General features: G+C 54.6%; 1 protein-coding gene across 1 annotated transcript; it reads left to right on the forward strand.

Annotated features, from left to right (window-relative positions):
- Positions 1 to 7,323: 7,323 nt before the first annotated feature.
- LRFN3 (leucine rich repeat and fibronectin type III domain containing 3) lies at positions 7,324 to 14,080 on the forward strand. Its single transcript, XM_029207559.1, has 3 exons — positions 7,324 to 8,069; positions 9,630 to 11,066; positions 13,444 to 14,080. The coding sequence occupies exons 2-3, from the start codon at positions 9,646 to 9,648 to the stop codon at positions 13,907 to 13,909; spliced, it is 1,887 nt and encodes a 628-aa protein (XP_029063392.1). The 5' UTR covers positions 7,324 to 8,069; positions 9,630 to 9,645; the 3' UTR covers positions 13,910 to 14,080.
- Positions 14,081 to 14,635: the final 555 nt, after the last annotated feature.

The raw sequence follows: 14,635 nt of genomic DNA on the forward strand, positions 1-14,635 counted from the left end.
GGAATTATTCGTTTTTTAGGTGATAAAGGTGTTTTTTTTTTAAGAACCTTATATTTTAGAGATACATACAGAAGTATTTATGGATGAAATCATATGATGTCTGGCATTTGCTTTAAACAAATTCAGCCAGGGAGGGAAGCGGAAAAAATAAAACAAGACTGGTCATATGTTGATAATTGTTGCATGGGTAGCTGGAGGATCATCGTACTATTCTATTTTTGTGCATGGTTGAACGTTACTATAGTAAGGTGGTTTTTTTTAAAAGGGGGTGTGGCTATAAAAGGAAATGAGAGAAAAGAAGGATTTTTTTTTTCCTCTTAAGACTGGAGCACTGGGACTTCCCTGGTGGCGCAGTGGTTAGGAATCCGCCTGCCAATGCAGGGGACACGGGTTTGAGCCCTGGTGTGGGAAGACCCCACACGCCGCGGAGCAACTAAGCCCACGAGCCACAATTACTGAAGCCCGTGTGCCTAGAGCCCGTGCTCCCCAACAAGAGAAGCCACTGCAATGAGAAGCCCACACACCGCAACGAAGAGTAGCCCCCGCTCGCCACAACTAGAGAAAGCCTGCAAAGACCCAACGCAGCCAAAAATAAATAAATACATAAATTAAAAAAAAAAAAAAAAAAGACTGTAGCGCCAAGGAAATACTAGGGACAGTGGAGATGCAGGAGAGAGCCTGACGGCTGGTGAGCTGGTTCCAGGACACACACAGTGTGGGGAGGGGGGGTGGAGCGGGGGGGGGCGGGGATCCCGCTCTTCCTCGAGTAATGGACTGCATATCCTGCACCGCTGCTTCAACTTCAGCTCCGCGTCTGTGGCTCCAAGGCCTCCCACCAGCTAAGGTCCAGCGGGCGCTACAGGCCACCCACGCCTGCGCAGCAACCCCTCCTTCCCGCGCGGGCCTCAGTCCCTACACCCCATAATCCCCCGCGCCGCTCTGGAAGCGCGCCCTCTGTGGGGGGAGACCTCCGCTTCCAAGATTTGAGCAAGGTGAGGCAGAGGGTGTCGCGTGGCCTTCCGGGAAACGCAGTTCGCATGCTGACCCAAGCCACCGCTTAACCTGCCCTCAAGCCTACGCGCCCCACAATGCGCCGCGCGCGCAGCTGCTGAACGGTGTGTTGCTGCCCCCAAGTGGCGATTGAGCGGTTACGCCCTGGCCTGGGAAGGGTGCTGAAAGGGATAGGGGCGAAGGCGGGACTGGGGACTCCCTGGTCCCTGGGAAGCTCTGGGAAACCTTTCCAGAGGATGAGGCCCTCAGACCTGGGCCAAGGAAGGTGGTGAAGAGATTGCAGGTAGAGCCCGCTATGAGAATTACATGAAATCAGAACAATAACTGTTGGCTGCTTATTATCATTATTATTACAGCTAGTACTTAGCGAGTAAGCTCTTAGATGCCAGGCCCTGCTCCCAGCGCTTTACTTGTATTAACTCATTTAATTCTCCCCAAAGACATTTGATTTACTATCAGCCCCCTCTTTACAGGAATGGAATTTAAACCTAGGCTGTCAGGCTTCAGAGTCTCAGAGTCTTCAGAGTCTTCTTCACTATGAATTTAACACCCTCTGATCATTCTATTAAATTATCCCAAGATTGTAATTAGCACAGGAATCAACTCTAGATGGCCATTAACAACGTGGATCTCTTTGAGTTGATGGGTATCAGCATGTGTTCCTGCCCAAGTTTGTGATTTAGCCCTTCTCCAGGACAGAGTTCGCAATCAACATAGATTTATAATTAGCGCATGAATCAGAACATGGGATCAGATTTCACAGGGATCAGATTTCTGATTAGCACTTGAATCAGCAGTGGCTTGTGTTAGGAACTGGAATCATAGGTTTCTGATTAGCACATGGGTCTGCATACAGGGATTATGTCCACACCTAGAAAGCTCTATCCCCTTTTGGTCCAGGTGACCCCCTCAAATGTTGCCCCCATCCCTTCCCTGAACCCCACCCCCACCGTCACCAACAGAGAGACAGACTTGGTGGTTTCCTTGCCCCTCCCCTCTCTCCCATCTTGTTCATAATGAAATATCACAGCGACAAGCACAGGTTCAGAAATCATCTGTTCTCTTTCTGCCCTGTGAGGAGACACAATTCCAAAGCCTGGACTGTGTCTCATTCATGGGCATGTTCCCAGCATCGGGCCTGACACACAGTAAGGGCTCAATAAATGCTTAGAGAAAGAGTGTCGGGCTCTCACCATTATCCTTCTGCAGTGACCTAAAGGTTTATCAAATCAAGTCAGATTCTCTTTGCCCTCAAAGGAGTCAAATTTGTGGTCACCCACCCCAAAGGCAGGGAACCAGGGTAGATGGGTGGGTGGGTGGTCAGGGTGGGGCTGGGAACTTCTCCCTGGAGCAGGACTCCATGTAGTGGATGGAAGGAGATCTCATAGCCTCTTTCTGCTGCTTCCCCTGAGGTTGTGGATCTGGTGGTGGCTGACGTTGGCTCCATTATAATCCACACTCTCCTTGCATAACTGTGACTGAGAGGGAGATGCCCAGCCTAGAAATATGTTCTCAGCCCCCCTTGCATCTCTCCAATAAGATATGAGCAGAAGGGAAATCTGTAGAATGTCACTTCTGGGCCAAGTTTTTTTAAGAAGCTGGTGAAACTTCTCCACTCTGTCTCCTCCCATTTGCCAGGTAGAAGCAGATAATTCTGAGCCCTAGGAAATAATGGAGGTGCAAGATTAACAAATCTGGCCTGTGAATCAGCAGATGGAGGATAGCTGCCAACCACGCAGGACACCTGTGGCGAGAAATAAACTATTGTATTAAGTCACTGAGAATCGGGGGTTATTTGTTACAGCAGCTGGCATTACATTCACTAACACACTGATCCTTCCTTTCTGGCCCCAGATATCAGTAAAGCTTGAGCCCTCCTTGTCATTCTGTAAAATGAGACTCTAATCCCCAACTGTGGCATTCAGGCTTTCACAGAGCAGGTCTATACAGTGGCCCAAAGTCTCTATGTTTGCTAGTTAAAAGTTTTCGGCATATTTCCCTCCATTCTTTGCACAAATGTAAACCTTTCCCCATGTTCTTATGGAAGTGTTCTTCCATGTTGATAGCTGGAAGTCATTAAAGCAGACCTTGAAAGTTGCATTCCGTCTTCCACGTAGTTCAGCAGAACCTCATGTAGAGGGTCTCCTGGTTGCTGTGTAGAAGTCAGTGCTTGTTTGGGACCCATCAATCTGATTTAGGGTGGTTAGAATGCGTGTACGGGGTGTGGATGGAGAGGATGTACTCATCTCCTTGCCCCACTCTTTTGACCCCTCCACATGGGGGTGCACCTTCAGACATGATCTTTAAAGTGAGTCCCTAGTTCTCAGCTCTGATTCATGTGCTAATTACAAAGCCGAGCTAATTTCAATGAACCCCATTGACTGGACTTGGGTTGTACAAGGAGTTGGTAGGTACTAGTTGAGGATAAGGAGATACCACCTCCATCCCTTCTTGCGCTAACAACCCCCTGACTTGGAAGGGGCCTAAGTTTATTTATAAAGCGACCCCTTTTTGGCAGACAGACTGAATCCGTTGGTTTGAATGTATGTGTGCACACATCTGCATGTGTATGCCCATCCCATGGAGGTGTCTGATGTGACTCTCTGAATATGTTTCTGTGCATATGTGTGGGAGTGTGGCTCACACATGTGTACAAGAGAGAATCTGTGTGCAGAGTGTGTTTCTGCACATGTGACCTCTCACATGTCTGAGTGTGAGTCTGTGTGTGTGTTTTGGAAGTGTGTCTAAGTATTCACTTTTGTATGCCCCTGTATTTGAACATGAGTCCAGGTGATATAAGTTCCATGTGCCTGCTGTATCCATGTGTGTTCTGGTGAGCCTCTGAGTATGTGATGTGCATGTGTGAGTATGGATGTATATTTTGGGGCAGATTCTGTGTGTGGATATGAGCAGTTCCCTTCCCCCCAAGTCTCCCTCAGCTCTCAGGCAATTTAACTTCATTCTTCCTGCTGTGGCTGTTTCCACTGCTTCTGTCCCCTTCTCCAGATGTTGCAATTATGTAAATGCAGCAATTAAGCGGAGTCCCCCAAACGAGCATCCCACCAGGATCCCCTTCCAGGAGCCAATGAGAGATTACAGCACATGCAGACACATACACGGTGCTATTCAAGCACCACAGGGACCACCCCCCCAGACTGCACATGCTGTGGCATGAGGGCACACAAATGGCATAGGGGGTCCCTTTGCCCACCTGCTTCATTCGTACTTATTCTTAAGATCTCAGTATAAAGACCCCCTCCTCCGGGAAGCCCTCCTGACTCCGGGGGTGGGGGAGTTGGGGGGAGAAGGGTTGGACTCTGCCTCTGGGGCCCACACCCTCTGTTTCCCGCATGAGAGCCCTGACCACTGTGGCCTGTGCTTTGTCATCAGAGCCCTTATTATTTTGCCCTGTGCTTCCCCTAGCACACTTTGACCACTATGGCCTGGACTTCTGTCATGACAGTCCCAATCTTTCTAGCCCAAGCTTCTCCCATCCCCACCTTGACCACGCCAGGCTGTCTAGAGATGTGTCTTACTCCCTTTTAGAATGTGAGCTCAGTGAAGCAGGACCTGACGCTGTCTTGGTCACACTTCTACTGCAGTGTCATCTAGCACACAACCATGCCCAGAAATCCAAAGTAAATGTTGAACTAGCATCTTGGCCTCCGCCTTTCTTTGTTGCCAAATCTCTCTTTATGTCTCTAAACATGTTAGTTTCTTTGGCACACATTTGGGGTGCTGCATGCCCTCAATTCGCAAGGTTTTGGCATAGGTGTGGTGGACAGTACCACACACATTGCAGATGTTCCTGGTTTAGCCCAGTGGTTCTCAAAGTGTGGTCCCTGGACCAGCAGCATTACCATCACCTGGGAAGGTAGACATGCAAATCAGAAACTCTGGGACTGGGGCCTGGAGATCTATGGTTAACAAGTCCTCCAGGTGATCCTGATGCAGCTAAAATGTGAGGACCTTGGGTCTAGTTCATGCAAGTCATCCCTCTGCTTTTCCACCTCAGATCTCAGATGGCTCTCAGTACCACCCCCTCTCACCAAGGGAGAGTCATCACCAAAGGGGGCAAGATTCTGTGGACAAATGCCCCAGCCTCTCTGAACTTTGCAGCAGGGAAGGAAGGGAAGGAACGACAATTCTGATGTGTTCTACAGGGTTCCTTAATGTTCCCCAGCAGAACTGAGCCCCAGTTGCCCAAAGAGGTAACCCATTCCTCGTCTGCACCTTCTATTAACTTTGTTCCTCCTCTGCCTCACTCTTCCCCCTCCCTCCCTTGCCTATTTCCTGGGGCCATACACCAAATCAGCCAGATCCTCTGAATTCTAATCCCAGTCTGTTTGGGATTGTCTCCAAGTATTTTCCTCTATCTCCCCCACCTCCACCACTTCTGCAGCGTCTCTGAAATTTCTCACCCTTTTTCTGAGCTTCTAAGAAACCGTATCTGCTGTGCTGGGCCAGGAGCACTGATGAACTTTGCTAATGATTGGGAAAGGTGGACCCTAGAGCTGAGTTAATTTTAGCTGCAATTTTTCAATACACACAAGTGGAAGGAGCCAAAAGTCTGTTCTGAAACCTTCAGCAGAGCTAGGGATGCCAGGGTGGATGTGCATTCATGCCCCCACCCCCAACAAGGTTACTTTGCTCCTCTGCTCAGTTGGGGGTTCCCGGGGGTGGTTTTTGATCAGGTCCCCCCAGGGTAGGGCCATGACCACAAGCCAAGGCTGTGCCCCCTTCGGACGAGGGTTTGCAAAAGGTTAAGTCCCCCACGCTGCTATAACCTATAGCAACGTTCCCAGGCGAGGCTTGTAGACCACGGCCCACATTCCTCTTCCTGCAAAACCATCTGCCAGGAAACATGTGGAACCCACCCCCCTATCCTCTCCTCCACTATCCTCCACAAGCATCAGCACAGGAAGACACCACTCCTGGTGAGTCATGTGTTAGTACAATTCTAGTAGGATATTCTGTGGGGCAGTGGACCTGAGTTGGGGAGAGGGGAAGGCAGTGGACATACTTTTCTGGGTCAACCCAGCCAACCCCCTGCCTCTCTCCCAATTCCTAATTTCTCCTTCCTCCATGGGATATCTGGCCAGTGTATCTTGAGGTCTACCTCTAAATCCAGAGGGCACAGGGTCTTGGAGCCAAGTTTTCCCCTTGCAGCCAGGGCAAGGAGTCTTGGGACGGAGCAGAGTCTCCCCTCTGGCCTGAAAGATCAGGCTTGTTGCTGGGCAGGGTTCAAGAAAGGAAACTCCACCTGAGGGATGGACATCCCAGAGAGGTGGTGCTGAGGCACAGGGACAGAAGGATACAGGCTTCTGTGGGGACCAGGGGCTCTGGGATGGAGAACCACATTCAAGGCTGTGAATGAGAACTGGACACACACATATATACACGTACCCATCCTCATAGCTGAGTTGCCCCAGGTCAGTCTGTCTCTGTCTCTGTCTCTGTCTCTCTCCCATTTCTCTGTCTCTCTGACTTTATCTCGATCTCTAACTTGTGCTGTCTCTTGTCTCTCTTTTTCTTTCTGGGTCTGTCACTGTCTCTGTATTTCCATCTCTCCTTGAATATGTGTGTCTCTTCCTATCTCTCTGTCTCTCTATCTGCCTCTCTCTCATTCTACTCCTCTCTGTCCCTCAATCTAAGCCTGCCTTTTTATCTCTGTCTTTCTCTATCTCTGTGTGTCTCTCTGTCTCAGTCTCTGTGTCTCTCTCTATCTCTCTGACTCTCTCTTTATCCAAGGATTCTCCCTCTGAAGCAAAGCCAGAACGACTCCGTGAGAGGTGAGGCCAGGGGCGCGCCTTTGAGCGAGGGGACCTGCCTACACCTTTAAGTGCGGGCGCGCGCGGGGCCTGCGCCTTTAAGCACGGGCGCGCGCACGGCCCTGGGTTCCCGGCGAGGAGGCCGCGGGAGCGCCCGGACCCGGCCCGCCTGCCCCGCACCTGCCCGGCCCCCGCCCCGGCCCCGGCGGGGGAGGGGTCTCTGAGCGCGGCCCCTCCCCCCTGCGCCCCGGCCTGTGCTGCGGTGCCCCCACCCCGCGTGTCGGTGTCTGTCCAGGCCTCGCCCCACCCCGGCCCCCGGGGCTGCCTGGCCGCCCCCCCGCCCCCACCGCAGCCGCCCCCCTCCCTCTGGGCCAGCCCCCGCCGCAGCCTGGGAAGCAAGTCCGGACGCCGCCACCCCAGATCCAGGACCCGCACCCCGAAATCTGGGGCCTGCACCCCGAGATTGGCTCCAGAGATCTGGAAGCCCAAGCCTGGGAGCCTGATTTGGGGCTGGGACCCCAAGACCTGGAGCCTGAACATCAATATCTGGGGCTGAAATCTCAACATTAGTCCCTGGGACCCCAAGATTTGGAGGCTGAACCCCAAGAATTTGAATATGGACCCCAAGATTTGGAGCCTGAACCTCAAGATTTGGCATCTAAAACCCCAAATCTGGAGCTGAACTCTGAGCTCTGTGCCTGGGACCTTGAAATCTGGGACTGGATTCTCATTTCTATACCGTGGAACCCACTATTTGGGACCCCAACCCTGAGACTTTAGGCCTCAGATTCCAAGATCTGAACCCTGGCATTCCAAAGGGCCTAAACCTGAGTTTGGGCCTGAAGTCCTTGCTGCAAACCTGAATACTGAAATTTGGGGCAAATCTTGACTCAGAGCCCCAGTATCTGAACCCAGCACCCCAGTATCGGATCCCAAGACTGGGCTTGGGACTCAGATCTTAAACTCTCCATTTGACTGTTTAGCATCCCAGGACTGGAGCTGGGAGACCATGACTCCAAGCAACCCAAACTGGGGCCTGGGTCTCTAAAACTGGACCCTTAGAGGCCCAATATTTGGAGATCTAGGACCCAAAGTATCCAGGTCTATCAAAGTATCAAGGATATCAAAGTATCAAGACTCCGTGGCCACAGATCTGAGCTGAGACACAACAGACGGTCCCTCTACAGAGGCCTTGGGGACAGGGAAGGAATGACCAGGCACCCCCTCCAGACCCCTGACCCCCTTGGAGCTTGAGGACTCTGCTCCCTGGGGTTGCTTCCAGCTCAGGTAAGACTACTGGGAGGCCCCATAGTGGGGAGGGACTTGGGAGGAACTTTGTGACTGGGGGTGGAGGTAAGGATTACCAGGTTCCCCTGGGCACCTTTGGAGTTTCCCCAGGAAACAGATATCCCCTCACAAGGGTCTGCCTCCAGCTCCTGCTCTGCTTCAAACACTCTCTGGACATTTGGCCAGCCCTGCCCCTCTCTAACCTCCTCTTCCCCAGTTGATGGCATCTCCAGGTCTGTGACCCACTCACCACCACCCCCTCCCCCCCCCCGGCTCTCCAGCGTCTTCCTACCATCTGTCTTATTTGATCATCTCCAGCTGCCTCTCCTGTCCACCATTCCGCTCTCCAGTCTCCTTTCTCTGCTTCTCCTCTCACTGACCATCTCTATTCACCTCTCCTCTCTCTGATCATCTTTGACACTTCTGTCCACTGTTCTTCTCTCTGGCTACCTCTGGCCACCTCTCCTCTCAGTGACCGTCTCTGTCTGCCACTTCTGTCTTTGATCATCATCTTTAACCCCCCTGTCCACAGCTTCTCTCTCCAGCCACCTCTCTCTACTGTTTCACTCAATGACCACCTTTGATATCGCTGTCCAAGGTACCGGTCTCTAATCATCTTTCAGCAGCTCTCGTGCCTGTGTCTACCCCTGACCCTAAGCCTTGACCTGTGACTGTCTCTGACCATCTTTGACCTCTTTTTCTACCACTGTTCTCTCCAGCCGCTTCCATCCATCTCTCCTCTCTGACTTCCTTTATCCGCCTCTCCTCTCTCGGACCATCTTTCACCATCTCTCTTGCCCTCCACCCACTCCTGACTCCAGCTGCCAGTCTGTGACCATCCTGGCCTTTATTGACCACCTCTCTTCTCTGTGTCTCTCTTGCTCATTGGTGTTCTCTGATCATTTCTAACATCTCTGGTTGCCTTTCCTCTCTCGGATGACTTCTCCCCACACCCATCATCCTAACCGTCTGTCCCATGTCCAGCTGTCTCTGACATGTCTGTCCTCTCCTCCTCTCTCTGACTGCCTCTCTGCCTTTTGACCATTTTGGACCATCTTTGACCATCTCTCCTGGATCTGACCACCCCTGGCCACTTCCCCTCTCTGTCCATTTCTGATCTTCTTGACCATCTCTAACCACCTCTCTTCTCTGGTCATGTCTGGCTACTTCTAATCATTCCCACTACCCTGACCAACTCTCCTCTCTTGGGCCATCTCTGAGTATCTCTCTGACCATGTCTAAAGCTCTCTGGCTTACCTTCTACCCACCCTGACTGCTGATCCTGTTCTCTGACTGTCGCTAACCGTTTCTAATCACCTCCCTTCCCTCTGACCGTCTTTGCACATTTCTGCTCCCTGGGTTCCCCCGGGAAACATCTCTCTGAGTCTTTGACCGTCACCTCTGGCTTTTGATCTGTCTGACCAGTCCTCTCTCTGACCATCTTTGACCAAGTCTTCTGCTCTGTGACCTTCTCTTCTGGTCTCAGACCACCCCAACCCGTTTAGCCACCCCCCCACTTCTGGCCTCAGCCCGCCCTAACTCCCCCCTTCTTCCCTGCAGGCCGCCCCTGCCCGCGATGGCCGTCCTCCCTCTGCTCCTCTGCCTGCTGCCTCTGGCCCCCGCCTCGTCTCCACCCCAGCCAGCCACACCCAGCCCGTGTCCCCGCCGCTGCCGCTGCCAGACACAGTCCCTGCCCCTAAGCGTGCTGTGCCCGGGGGCAGGCCTTCTGTTCGTTCCACCCTCGCTGGACCGCCGGGCGGCCGAGCTGCGCCTGGCGGACAACTTCATCGCGACCGTGCGGCGCCGTGACCTGGCCAACATGACGGGCCTGCTGCACCTGAGCTTGTCACGCAACACCATCCGCCACGTGGCCGCCGGCGCCTTCGCTGACCTTCGCGCCCTGCGCGCTCTGCACCTGGACGGCAACCGGCTGACCTCGCTGGGTGAGGGGCAGCTGCGCGGCCTGGTCAACTTACGCCACCTCATCCTGAGCAACAACCAGCTGGCAGCGCTGGCGGCTGGGGCCCTGGACGACTGCGCTGAGACACTCGAGGACCTCGACCTCTCCTACAACAACCTCGAACAGCTGCCCTGGGAGGCGTTGGGCCGCCTGGGCAACGTCAACACGCTGGGCCTCGACCACAACCTACTGGCTTCCGTGCCCGCCGGCGCCTTTTCCCGCCTGCACAAGCTGGCGCGGCTGGACATGACCTCCAACCGCCTAACCACCATCCCGCCCGACCCACTCTTCTCCCGCCTGCCACTGCTGGCCAGGCCCCGCGGCTCCCCCGCGTCCGCCCTGGTGCTGGCCTTCGGCGGGAACCCCCTGCACTGCAACTGCGAGCTGGTGTGGCTCCGGCGGCTGGCGCGGGAGGACGACCTCGAGGCCTGCGCCTCCCCGCCGGCCCTGGGTGGCCGCTACTTCTGGGCTGTGGGTGAGGAGGAGTTTGTGTGCGAGCCCCCCGTGGTGACACACCGTTCGCCGCCCCTGGCCGTGCCTGCCGGTCGGCCAGCCGCCCTGCGTTGCCGGGCAGTGGGCGACCCCGAGCCCCGTGTGCGCTGGGTGTCACCCCAGGGCCGGCTGCTGGGCAACTCGAGCCGAGCTCGCGCCTTCCCTAACGGGACGCTGGAGCTGCTGGTCACCGAGCCGGGCGATGGCGGCATCTTTACCTGCATCGCGGCCAATGCAGCTGGCGAGGCCACGGCTGCTGTGGAGCTGACCGTGGGCCCCCCGCCGCCCCCCCAGCTAGCCAACAGCACAAGCTGCGACCCCCCGCGGGACGGGGATCCTGATGCCCTCACCCCGCCCTCTGCTGCCTCGGTCTCTGCCTCCTCCAAGGCGGCTGACGCCGGGCCCCCTACCGACCGTGGCGTCCAGGTGACTGAGCATGGGGCCACAGCTGCTCTAGTCCAGTGGCCAGATCAGCGGCCTTTCCCAGGCATCCGCATGTACCAAATCCAGTACAACAGCTCAGCCGACGACATCCTCGTCTACAGGTGCAGGGTCCAGGCGGCGGGCAGATTGGGTGGGGGAGCGAGGTGGAGGGAGGGCTGGAGGAGCACCTACTGATACCCCAGGTTGCAGCACTGGAAATGAGGCTGCAAGGTTACAAAGGCAATCAGACAGCAGAGGTAAAAGAAATCAGGCAGAGAGGGTAAAAGAAATCTGGCAGCAGTGGTAAAAAAGAAAGAAGGCAGCAAGAATAAATACTAATCAGGCCAGAAGAGTAAAAAGATAATTGGGGGTGAGGGGCAAAGTTGAGGGGATACCAACCAACTTAAGTAGTAAAGAGAAGCCGGGTATTTCCAGATGACAGGGCTAGACTCAAGCCAGTCTGCAGGAAGAAAAAGAGATCAAGCGGGAGAGTACACGGATCATGGGAAAAATGCAGTGAGGCAGCCTGGCTGCAAAGAACTCAGACCAGAGGCTAAAAGGAAAATGGGGGAGGACGTTACATAAAGATTAGGCTTTGCGTTTGTGCGGTGTGACCTGCTCCATGTGTTTGGAGTTCCAACGTGGTGACATCTCAACTTTTGGTTTTCTAAATCAAGTTAAACCTAGTTCAAGCTCCACCTCTGGGTGACTGCTGGGGGCTCCCTTCTCCCTTCTCTTGCTGCAAACACAAAACTTGGGGTTTACACACTCCAAGAGGCAGGTTACATAACTTCTGCCCCCAAGCCGGAGAGCACATGGAACATCTGCTGTGGCCACATGTGGTCACTAGTGGTGGCTCTCATCCAGATGTGCTGGCACATCTCACCCAAGTCCAGGCTTGCATGGATGCCTGTGGATGGCTCCCTGTCCTCACTGCCAGGCTGGGCCAAGGGTACAGCCCCTGACACCTGGCTGCAGAGGACTGGGCCTCCCAAGGCCTGGGGTCTTCACCTCGTAAACCCAGTACCTGGGTTCCCTGTGCCTCCCCAGAAGCCCAAACCTCAAAAGATAGTCACTTGATTTCCTTTTCAGTCCCGGAAATCCAACGAGCTTTTTCCACTCCCTTTCGTAGACAGCGGTACTCAGTAGATTCCATGGAGGGCCCACACCTGCAAGTCACACAAGTCCTATCTACCTTGCCTGTCAGGGGACGGGACAAATGCTCTCCTAGATCATCACCCTCCTAGAGATAATCATGGAGTTCCCTCATTAAAGCAGTTTAAGAATAAAACAGATTATAAAACAAGTTAAATCTGCAACAGGGTGCCATGCTACAAAAGGAAATATAGTGGAATTGGGTACTAAGGATAAAAGGGAATGGGAAAGATAAGGATAAATAGAAACCAGGCTAGAGAGATAAAAGAGAATCAGGGGACAGAAGTGGAAAGAAATAAGGCAACAGGGAGAAAAAGAACTCAGCAATGATAACTGAGGCACATCAGTTTAATGAAAATGGAGCCAGATGACAGGACTCACTGGAAAGCAGGCTGTGGATACGGTAATAATAACACAGCAGCGGCAGCGGGGCTTGGGGGACATTCATTGGCAGGTTAGAAGGAAATCGGGCATCAGCAGTATGGGGGGATCGGGTGGTTAGATTAGAGAGAGTTCTAGGTTTAACACTAGAGGAAAGTCAGGCAGCTGGAAAAGGGAAACCAGGCACCTGCTGGAGGAAAGTCAGAGGAGCAGAGGGAAATTAGGTGAAGGTCTAGAGGGAGACTGGGAGGTGGGATTAGAGGGAAATTGGATGGGCGTGGGGGGCGGGGAGGTGTGGCTAGAAGGAAATGGGCATCAGGTTAGAGGGATACCAGACAGCATTAGAACAAAACTGGGTGCTGAGTTGGAGAGATGTCTGGCAGCAGGGCTGGAGGGAACTCGGTGGTGGGCTGGCGGGAAATGGGGTAGTAAACTGGAGGGACTCGGGCAGTGAGCTAGGGGAGAGTAGGGTGGGGGGACCAGCGTGAAGTCAGGCAGGAGAGTGGAGATGAACTGGGCAGCAGAGCTAGAGGGAACTTGGAGGCTGGTGGGAAATTGGGGGGCAGTGCAGGATGGGAACCAGGCAGTGGGGTATAAAATGAAACCCCACATGGGGGGCAGTGGGGCTAGCGGGAAGCTGGGCAGCAGCGCAGAGGGGAAGCGGGCAGCGGCACTAGAGGGAATTTGGGCGTTAAGGCCACAGGGAGATCACATGGGTATTCGAGCAGTGGGAAAATGAGAGGGTGGGCTCGGGGGAAACAGGCTAACAGAACGGAGGGATATTGGGCAGCTCATGGGTATCAGACCAAAGGGAATTCCGGTAGTGGTTACAGGGAACTCAGGGGCTAGGGTGAAATGAGACAGTGGCCTGGGGGGAAATCCTCCAGCTCGGAGGGTTGGGGCAGAGTGCAGGGTGGGTGCTGGGCAGCCGGAGACCTGACTCCCACCTGTCTGTCCCTCCAGGATGATCCCAGCCGACAGCAGCTCCTTCCTGTTGACGGACCTGGCATCAGGCCGCACCTACGATCTGTGTGTGCTAGCCGTGTACGAGGACGGCGCCACGGGGCTGACAGCCACACGGCCTGTGGGCTGCCACCGCTTCTCCACTGAGCCAGCGCTGCGGCCCTGCGGGGCCCCGCACGCACCCTTCCTGGGCGGCACTATGATCATCGCACTGGGTGGTGTTATCGTGGCCTCGGTACTGGTCTTCATCTTCGTGCTGCTCATGCGCTACAAGGTGCACGGTGGCCAACCCCCGGGCAAGACCAAGGCACCTGCGCCTGTCAGCAGCGTTTGCTCCCAGACCAATGGCGCCCTGGGCCCCACGCTGGCCCCGCCGGCTCCTGAGCCGGCCGCACCCAGGGCCCACACCGTGGTCCAGCTGGACTGTGAGCCCTGGGGGCCCAGCCACGAACCCATGGGACCCTAGCTTCGCGCCCACCTCTATGGCCCTTCTGGCTCCAGGGGTAGCAGGACCCGGACACCCTGTGGGACCTGGCTTCAGACTCACCAAATTGCTCACGGTTTTTAAAACTCTGATGGGGAGGGTGTTGCGGGCACCGGGACACAACAAGAAAGTCCTATTTTTCTAAGCTTGGGCCTGGGCCCTTGCCCTTGTCTCTGTCTGTTGGGGCTGGGGGATCGTTCAGGGGTCTGGAGCTGGGATGCCCCCTCTGGGGAGAGAACCACCCCCCAGTTCTGTCTGAAGTCCCCGGGTAAGGCTGAGAATGGTTGTCCCTTTAACCAACAGACATTCCTTGAGTGTCCTCTCTGGGCCTGCCCTGTGCTGGGTGATGCTGCAATGACTCAGGCAGCCCCCAGCCCTGCCCCTCAGACAGTGATAGCTCAGAGCGAGCAGAGTCGTGGTGAGGAGGGAAGCCTAGGAGACTGCAGGAGCCCAGAAAAGGGGCCTGTCTCAGCCCAGGGTGTGGACAGGGAGGGCTTCATGAAGGAGACGTGATCTGAGAATGACGTCTGAAGGAGATAAATGGGGAAAGAGCAGTGGGAAAGGTGTTCCAGGCAGAGGGACAGCCCAAGCAAGGGCTTAGGAAGTGCCAGGCACTGGGGGTGCCGTGGTAGAAGTGAGGCAGGAAGGGTGGGCAGGGTTCAGGACCTCCAGGCTGAGGAGCTCAGACTATAACCTGATAGTACTGGG

Source organism: Monodon monoceros, unplaced genomic scaffold, assembly GCF_005190385.1.
Source record: "Monodon monoceros isolate NGI ecotype Baffin Bay Population unplaced genomic scaffold, NGI_Narwhal_1 Super_Scaffold_10, whole genome shotgun sequence".
Taxonomy (NCBI): domain Eukaryota; kingdom Metazoa; phylum Chordata; class Mammalia; order Artiodactyla; family Monodontidae; genus Monodon; species Monodon monoceros.